The 9,925-nt window shown below is 43.7% G+C and overlaps 1 protein-coding gene across 2 annotated transcripts; it reads left to right on the top strand.

Moving 5' to 3' along the window:
- The first annotated feature begins 1,455 nt into the window (after positions 1 to 1,455).
- agtr2 (angiotensin II receptor, type 2) lies at positions 1,456 to 5,498 on the top strand. Of its 2 annotated transcripts, none has more exons than XM_080847174.1 (2): positions 1,456 to 1,577; positions 3,272 to 5,498. In XM_080847174.1, exon 2 carries the CDS (start codon positions 3,318 to 3,320, stop codon positions 4,395 to 4,397), a length of 1,080 nt encoding a protein of 359 aa, XP_080703300.1. In that variant the 5' UTR covers positions 1,456 to 1,577; positions 3,272 to 3,317; the 3' UTR covers positions 4,398 to 5,498. The 2 variants fall into 2 exon arrangements, with proteins under 2 accessions (XP_080703300.1, XP_080703299.1); XM_080847173.1 differs by having other exon boundaries at positions 1,462 to 1,681.
- The last annotated feature ends 4,427 nt before the right edge of the window (positions 5,499 to 9,925 follow it).

Here is a 9,925-nt window from a genome sequence, read left to right as displayed (position 1 = left end):
ACTGCTCTGTTTTCCTAGCTTATCCTCTGGCATTTATCAAATAGTGAGACGATCCTATATACACCTCTCTGATAGGTGATCTTTGGTCCATTTTGATGACGTCAGTGCTAATGCATGTTGACACACATGGTATTAGACACAGCGACACAGACCGTATGATGTGGCTATGACATCACGAAGAACACACACTTTTATCAGGTGGCCCACGGTACCCATTAGCAGGGATGTCATCCATGACTATCTTCAAACATGGACATTTTTGTTTTATGCAAATTTGGACTTTTCTGCTCCATGATCCTCAAATGTTTTGGATATAACCTTTTTTGTGCAGAGCACACGGATATGTTTTATTGGTCTGATCTGGCTGATCTTCAGAATTTCTCTTCACTTTTTGTGTTGCACAACACAACAGAAACAGGAGATTCCCAAGGCAGGCATATGTTTTATGAACTCTGCAGGTGAAATCCCTCATAATCATAAAATGAAGTTTTATGAGCAAGTTTTAAATCCCTGAAAAGTAATATAAAACTAACAGAATGCATTGGAAATTGCCTCATATTGACAGTAATACAAAAAGATAGACAGTGGAGTTGTTGGTCTTAGGGAAACAGCTACAAAAACAAAATACCCATATCCATATTTAGGAGACCACCGGCAGAACATGAAGTGCTTCTTGTTTTTCCAGAAAACTGTGGAGACAAACATCTGCCCCAAACGGAACAGCTCAAGTTCGTGGTTAATCAGATAATTGGCATGTTTATGGGAACAAGTTGCCCTCCACACACTGGAGCCACATCTTCACGAGGTGAGAGCAAGGGGCCATACCGAGCTGCTGCCACTCAGAAAGGGGGGCTTCTGGCCATTCCGCCCTTAATTGTCATAAATGATGTCACTAAAGATGATGTTGCTAACGAAATGAGAAATTAGACAAGATAGATCATCTGACCTCAAACTTGAGCCGGCTTATTTTCTGCATTGCCTCTGTAACTTGAGAATGTTTTGATGTTTTACCAGTGCAACACAAGAACTGCCAGAGGTATCATCATCATTATGATCCTTAACAAATCCCCATGAGGAAGAACTTTTGCCAGGGCCAAGCAGAAATGATCAAGATCGAACGAAAGACTATAATCGTTCCTCTCATCAGATACGAATGTATAAATCATTATAGTCTTGTCTTTCAGCAGAGAAAGAACCCCTGTATTCAATAAAAGACATAAAATCCACACCAACAACATCTTGATTTGATTTCAGCCCTCTTTGTGACGTAGTGTTAGCGTCAATATTTTTTGACAGGGGTTTGGGGACTGGTTTTCCTGGCGATTGGATGGCCAATTCTGGACTTCTGGCATACAGTCAAATCACTTTCTCCCTTCCCCTGCACCCCACCTCCCCCCCTCTCCTCATCGAGGAGTCCCTTAAGAGCGGAGGAAACATAAAAACTTTGGGAGAGCTTGTAGATCTGCCCATCTGATCAACTACATGCAGTACACACGCATAGAAACGCATAAGGCAATCTCATCTACGAAGCTTCTGGACCTTGCTCTTTCATCTCTGGATTTCTATTTGGATTAAAGGTCAGATTGCTCTCCTTTCTTATTCTGACTGGACTGTCTGCAGAAAACAGTCAAGCGAGTTTGGATTTGGGGGCACAGACAACCACTGGAACGTATCTCACTGAGTAAGGATCAATTAAAACTTGCCATACTGTAGAACTGAACTGTGGAATATTATTTGACAAATAACTGTAAGATAAACATGGCTTTGCATGCCATACCCGTTACTAAGTGTCTAAGGTTTAGCCTGTGTGTTTTAACTAGTAATCTAATCTGGGTACATTCCACTGCGAGAAAATGCATAGCAGACCTCTTTTCTCCAGCGAGCGTGAGCGTGTTGATTTTACAGGGAAAAATACTAAATACAGGTTCATGGGGCATGGGGCATAGTGATATTGTGTGTGAGTTTTTGCTTCAAACTGACTATTAGCAAAGAACTGTCTGTTTCTACCTGTAAAAGTGAGAGTGCAGAGAAAATTGAAAATTCGCATAACACACTGCATATGAAGCTGATGGTCGATTTGGACAGAAATGACACATCTGAAGTTATCACACAATGACCATGAATGTGTTGAAATGAATCAAGATGATGCACAATGGTAGCAAGTCTAGAAAGATTGTATAGAGTATTCATGTGTTGCGAACCACCAGATACTAATTTCCATCCATATTTGAAATGTCTATTTTAAACACTCCCTGGGAATAATTACATTCTATATCATAAAGTCCTCCAAGTTTGTCTAGCTGTAAAAAGTGAACTCAACTCATTAAATTATACCTTGAAACATTGTCCGTATATGTATATATATTTTTCTAGACTTTTCACAGCACACTGCAGTAGGTTGTAATTGTCCTGTGTGGAACTGTAAAGCGTTCCTCATAGGGAGGATATGAAGGGATCACCACAGCCTTCGGGCCTGAGTTGCATAACGGCACTGGGGGTTTGCAGAGTCATGGGGCCCCCTTCAGCAGTGAACGGAGGGAAGGGTGGGGGGAGAGTATGTGTGTGTGTGTGGGGGGGGGGGGGAGCTTTCTCAGGCTCCAAAAGTCCTAAGGGGGAACTGAGGAACCACAGAGAAAGAGAACTCACTTAAACAGCACGTCAAACTATTGCCTTCCAAAGTGACACTCCATGTTCACATGTAAGCATTGAACTTCCTCTACATCTTTCTCTCACATACACACACTAGCATTCTCACACATGTTCACATACCCACATGTACACAAACCTAGTAAGCACAAACATGTGGAGTCAATGTGTCTTCACACACGTCAGTACTTTCTGTCCCGATGGAACACCAGTGGTTCATGTACTGCCATGCCCTGCTTTAGTTCACATCGTAATTATGTAAGGGCAGGGAACAGCTGCCATGGTCAGGGATATTTGCGTAAACATGCTGGAAAATATTCTTCCTTTCCATGGACAACTGGACCACTTTCACAACTCACTTGAGACCTAGTTGTCAGAAAGATTTTATGTATGATTTAAGGGTCTCTATTGGGCATCCCTGCACAATGAGAACAGAACACAGTTTTTTGAAAGAACTCTGAAGGGTAGTTCATCATACGTTTCTACTGGGACTACGTCCAAGGTGTCCGGTTATACGAACTTAATGTACACCCCATTAGCCAATCAGAAAACAGTATTTCGTTCCAGAGGGAGATAATCATAATAAATGTCTACTGATCTCACACTTCTTTTCCCTTTCCAACAGTTGCTTCAAGAGCCAGCAACGAGGTCAACCAAGTGCAGATAACCCAATGGATACCGAAAATGGTCAGAACATCTCTGCGCCTGAAGCATCCTGTGACACTTTCTCCCCGCCTTTGCACCAGAAAGGTCTTATCCCCGCCATGTACAGCGTCATCTTTGTGCTCGGGTTCCTCGGCAACGTGCTGGTGGTGTGTGTGCTCTGTCAGCGTTCCTGCAGGCAAACAGTTGCCAACACATACCTGGTAAACCTGGCCATGTCGGACCTGCTGTTCCTGTCCAGTCTGCCGTTTTGGGCCGTGTACTACTCGTTAGACTATACCTGGGTATTTGGCTGGGTCATGTGCAAAGCGTGCGGGGGTCTGATGTCTCTAAACGTCTACGCCAGCATTTTCTTCATCACCTGCATGAGCGTGGACCGCTACCGGGCCATCGTCCACCCGTTCAGATCCCAGTCCAGCCGGAGTGTGTGCCGGGCCAGAGCGGTGAGCACAGTCATCTGGGTGATAGCCGCGATAAGCACGGTGCCCAACGTGTACTTCCGCCAACTGCACCCGCTTCCCTCGCTGAACGTAACGGGCTGCGTTGCCCTGTACCCCTCCGCACACTGGTATCACGCCCAGGCTCTGGCCAAAAACACGCTGGGCTTCCTGCTCCCCTTCACCGTCATCGTTACCTGCTATTACCGCATCGGACGCCACCTCCTGCTCAGGCCCGCCATCGAGCAGGGCCCAGAACAGCTGGACCGGGTGTTGCGCATGGTGGTCGCCGTGGTGCTGGCCTTCTTCCTGTGCTGGTTCCCATTCCACGTCCTCACGTTTCTGAGCGCTCTGATGTCGCTGGGCGTCCACATGCCGTGCTGGCTGGAGAAGGGCGTAGAGCTGCTCATGTCATTCTCCCTCTGCCTGGGCTTCTCCAACAGCGCCATCAACCCCTTCCTGTACTGTTTCGTGGGAAACCACTTCCGGGAGCAGCTGCGGCGCCTGTACAGGGAGAAGGCGCCTCGCCTGTCTCAGAAGAGGGACTCCATCAGCACACGCCTCAGCTCTTTCTCCAGGAAGCTGAGTGACCTGAGAGATCCTGGGACTCCTGATACACCCACTCTGCGCTCGGCGTCACAGTCCCGATGAGTTCAGAGCGATGCGGACACACTACACCTGTCTTTCACACCCTTAGGGTGCCCTGAAGCTTTTCTACTTGCCCCCTGGACAAGGATACAAAATAGCCTGTTGATATTCTGAGCTTTTAACAGTCTCAAATTCCAGAGTGGTGAGCATTTTTAAGCTCTTGGAGCAGATTTTGGGTTAGCTCTGCTTGGAAGGGTAGGGACTAGACAATAACATGGACAGAGATTATGTAATTAAACTCAATACACCACTATGTATTAAATGAAATCTCTTTCTGTACCGTACAACTGACCACCACATAAAATTACAGTACTTAGAAATTAACAAAAAAGAAATTGACTCAAAGACACAATGGAGGCTAACTGGTAAATGGATGCTACTGAAAAGTGTCAGTCACTATGCATCATAAACCAGGGAAAAGAGAAACAATGTGGAACACTCCAGAACTCTTAAGAGCCATGGGTCTTGCAGGGATTAGACTATTGTTCCACATGGAATAAAAATATATAATCATTCAACTTTTTGAGTTCAAAACCAGAAAACCTCAGGGAAGGTGAAAGTAACTAGAAATACATTTTACTGTAATGAGAGAGTTCATGCTCAAAAACTCGTGAAAAAATGGTACTTTTAAGCTTAGAGATTATTATTTCTCTTATTTCATATCAACAGGTACTCTCCCAAAAGGGTTCAGGCTGTTTGGAAACAGGGCTATAAAGTGTTTTATTTGTAATACTTGCTTACATAAATACCCATTTGCCAGTAGACTTCACTTAGATGTGTGATTTGAATCAGTAGGTTGTTTTTTGTGTGTGTGTGAAAAAAGACGTAGGCTTACCAAAGTTCATCTCTGTCTAAATTGAAGGTGTGCTATGGATATGGGAAACGAAAAGAAAAGAAAATCCTTTAATATAACCCTTGGCACTGATGTTGGAATTCCAACATGAGTAATGTACAACACATGTTAATGTATTAAATATCTTGATGTTTGTAATATTATATAAAAACTATAAAACATGTTGAACTGTGTCATATAAGTCACACGGAATATGTGTTGTGTACTTCCACAGAACCTATAAAATGCTTTCATAACTTGTCTGCACTTGTCAAAACATGCCATGAATAAACCTTATGACTTCCCACTGTCTTATCTCCATATTCTCTCCTCTTCAGGTTGATGTCTCCATTTTAATTAGTGCTTATAGATCAAACCCATAGAAGTTCAACAACTAAGTGTTCCATGATAAGGAAACATACCACAGATTTTATTGCCATTGGTTTAAAGGACCGGCCATTTGTTATACTTTTGACAGCCATTTAACAGAACATGTTGGATGTTTCTTATTTTTTTTTTTTACTTACTGCATAGAAACACACACACACACACACAGGTTCCATCTCTATTTTACTGAGCACACACACACACACACACACAAACCAGAGACAGTTTAGACATCACATTACATCTCAGAGGGGTCCTCACTCTACAAAGCTGTCTATTCTACCTTTCTTTTACAGAAATACTCACACTAAGAAATGTTACTTACATTTGCATGGGAGCACAGAGAAAAGGGGAAAAGGGACTATTTATAAACATCCGTATAGCCTAAGTCTTTGAAGTAGCCATGAATCGCAGAACTCAGCATATTTATAAACACCGGCCTTTGAAGTGCCTGTTGTTGTGTCTGACCTACTAGTTGCATCATAACTGAACTCTTCAGTAGGCTACATGCTTTGGTCCATTTTCTGTTATTTCTAGTGCAGACAGACATACATGGGAAAGGTAAGAGGCTAGGTGGGGAGGAAATGGCTAATTTAAAAACATGTGGAGGATTAAAACATGTGTTTATGACTAACTAGCGAGTCAACAACTTTCCTACCACAGTAGATTAACCTGTTTGACCTGGGCATTTCTGTTCTATATGTGCCTCCAGGGACGGACTGGCCGTCGGGCATACCGGGCGTTTGCCCGGTGGGCCGACGTGCAATATGGACCGACAGTCCCGAATTTTTATTTTTTATTTTTTTCCCCATATAATGGTCTGACCGGCTGGCCCACGAAAGTAGTTAATCAGCGGCCCTATTGACACTGGGCTGGCCCAATCACATCCCCTGGGCTGACCCAACACCAACCCCTTTCGATTTGGACCTGCCTACATAATGCATTAGGACGGTAAACAGACTCAGCGTGGCCCATGGCCTTGACATGCTTGACACGCGCACGCTAGTCTGCAGCCCATTGACTGTCTTCTTTAGTGACTAGGGGCTCGTCCAATCATATCACCAAACACCTTCTACCTTTAGCTTGGTCGGTGCACAGAAACGCACGTTTTGTTAGAATCCTCCAGTCCAAAATGGAGAGAAAGCGAAAAGGGGGTGCAGAGAAACTGCGAGATAAGAAGAGGCTTGCTCTTCAAGCCAACGCTGCCAAATGTTGCCATGGCAGGGCCATCATCAGCTCCCGTGGATGACAGTGATGCTGGTGGCGACAGCCAGGGAGATACGACCTACTGTAAGCTTACTGATCATGAATTAAAACGTCTCTAAAATATGTTTGACCTAGGACCTATGTTCTATGGCCAAGTTCGTTTGCATTGTAAATACAAGACAAGTCTGTAGCTGTTGCTAGCCCTCAACCTACTCTACTCTGAAACAGCCAGCCGTTAGCCTACACTCTATGTTGTGTGTTTGAGTGGTGGGCTAGCCCGTTAGCCTATTGGTGCGCGGTGCCATGTCAATGTTCCGAAAGCCCAGTATTCCGAAAATATGCCAATTTGTCCAGATACCGAATTATGATAGCCCTATACTCCGACAACACGAAAGTCATTAGTCCGACAGCCCATTGTTCCGAAATTGTGAACATAGCAGTCCACTGGTAGGCTACATCAAATGAAAATGCTAGGCTACTGTGGTGAAGTTATGGCGTTTCCATATTAAATATATGCTGATGTTGAGAAGCACAGAGGTAAAGCAACAAGTTGTCTGAGAAAAATTTGCGAGCAGGGAAAACACATGGATAGGGTGGTTTCATTTATGTGCCATGGTGTATGATGATGTTATGATGTTCATTTATGAAGACGTGAAAACAGTGGTAGCACTGGCGTGCGAAGTGCTGCAAGATGCGGCGGGAAACCACACCACCTCCACCACAAAAAATGAATTCAGCGCCACTTTTCGAAACAATGGGATTTCGGAACAGTGGGTATAATTTTGTCGGATTTCGGACTTGTGGGAAGAAGGTCCAGGGGTATTTTTCGGTAAAACACATTCAATAGTTTAATATTATAAATGAGATTCACACTGTCATAATTTAGCCTTGCACATATCCATGGTAGCCTGTGAAGTGCTAATGTTAATGCATTGCGCCCTAACGTCATGCCATGCATTATTCAGAATGTACAGTCCCGTGCGTGAAGTTAACAAGTATTTGCAGTTAAGCATAGCCTCCGTGTACTTTTGAAATTAAGTTGAAAAAATAATCTAATGGTGGTCGCTGGGACAAAACCAGTTGAAAACCCCTGTGCTAGAGAATAGCTTCTAACGCCAAATGCCAACCCTATGTTTGTGGGATGAGTAGTTGGCTAACCCAAGGCTGAGCTACTTTTTTGGAAAAATCTGTTAGGCAGTTGTTATGTAGCTGGTTAGTGACAATGAACAGAAATGAAAGAATACCACTTTTTTTAAGTATATAATTGTGCCTATTGCCTATGCAGCATGCGTGTCTGTTATTTAGAGAATGTAATAATTCTTGACCTGACTGCATCATTATGTAAAAAACAATTCCTCAGTCATGTCTATTCATTATAATTCTCTCTTCCTCATTCATGTTTCATAGGCTACTGAAGATGTCAAAGTCCCTTTTGACTGGGTAAGTTCACAATTTAGTGGGTACTACTCTTGATACAGTAGAGTAAGCATCTGATCCATCATTTATTCTCTTCTCTATTCTTTGTCTTTGTCTTCTATTTTTTGTCTTTCTCTTCTATTAAACGCAGGTACACACCCAGTCGGATGAACTCTACCCATTACTGTGATGGACGTGGAGTATACTTTTTTTGTTTATAAATAACACCTTTTGGAAGTGTATAATGTGTCCACTCTCACTGATTGCTTTTAACTCATTGCATGGCTTAAGGTATGTGGAAAATAGTTGCACAGTTGGTGTCAGGCTTTTAGCTAGGATTATTTCTACAGCACTTGATCGTTTTTAGGTAATATGACAATTACACTGATTTATTTATATGTAGCGCCCCCTAGTACAGCTGACTACGCCACCCCTTGAGCTAACTGATATGATAAGTGTCAGAGCAAGGGGAACTCTGCCCCAATAAGTGTACAGACACAGGTACGTTTAGGAAAGTACAAAAGTATGTTCTTTATTTAATATATTGAAGGAGGTTGTACAGGCTGGTCAATAACTTCATAAAAGGTCAAGCTAAATAGGGAATGGAAGCTACGGTCTCGATACCACACGTGAATAAAGTGCACACAACCCTTAGGGCAACACACTGCAAACTTCAAGTCTTGGTGAACCACTCAGCTAAGTTAAGGATTACACAGCAATGCAACACTACTCATTCAGTGAAGAAAAGACTACGGAGACCGGCTTCCCTACAGTGTGTAAAGGCTTGACAACTACAGGGCCTGACTATGGGGAAAACACTGGACAACATAAAAGAAGGAAACCCCTCTAACCTGGGACTCACAACACGTTTACCACGACATACAACAGTCCCCAGGCTAGAGGGAAAATCAAAGTCAAGTCACTCGGAGTAGCACTCACACACATACCAATAAACACTCTCAAAAGAACAGCAGCTAGCACACTGTGAAGCTGTGCACTACTAGTGCCGTGTGACACTGCTGATCAAAAACGTCCCTTTGGACCACGAGTCACGGCCACGTCGGCTCCCAAACTAACTTCAAATGAGCCACAGCACCCACAACGCTACCTCGCACAAACATAGAACTAGCAGCATGGACGAATTACCTGGCTAAGGACCCCAGGTGTCTGTATAAATGCCCGTCTCAATCACTGCCCCTTCCCAGCCTCTAATGATGACGTACCCAAAGTATGAGAGCAAGAAAGGGAAGAGAAACGTCAAAACACAGATTGCCTTCAAGCAACTACTTCCACAGGCTACAATCCACCCCCTCAAAATAAATCGGCGGCCCGACGATGACATGTTACACTTGACCATCTTGGTGTTCACCGTTCCCCACTCTTCCCTGTTCTTCGTGGTTTGGCTTGGGGCACGGACAGTAGCCGCTCTCTGGGAGTCCGGCTCTGTCCGTCTAAGGTGACCTAATGAAGCTTCTATACGTTTTTCAAGCTTCTGCTGAATAGTCTGCATGTCCTCTTTGTGACTTATTTCCATGTCTTCTTGTTCTTGTCTTGTTCTGGACACAAGGTGATGGTACTTCTTCAAGACGACTTCTTTCTGGTTCAAGCGCCCCTGAATGCTGGTTACAGTTTGTTGAGCACCATAGATTTCATTCTGTAGTTTCTCAAAGTGCTCCATCTGGCGCTCAAA

This window comes from Sprattus sprattus, assembly GCF_963457725.1.
Source record: "Sprattus sprattus genome assembly, chromosome: 1".
Lineage (NCBI taxonomy): Eukaryota > Metazoa > Chordata > Actinopteri > Clupeiformes > Clupeidae > Sprattus > Sprattus sprattus.
The sequence above is the reverse complement of the archived record's forward strand: the minus strand, read 5'-3'. Positions and strand labels throughout refer to the sequence as shown.

What these genes read in the sequence shown, in the direction of transcription:
- agtr2 (XM_080847174.1), top strand. Translation starts at nt 3,318, where the DNA reads ATGGATACCGAAAATGGTCAGAACATCTCTGCGCCTGAAGCATCCTGT.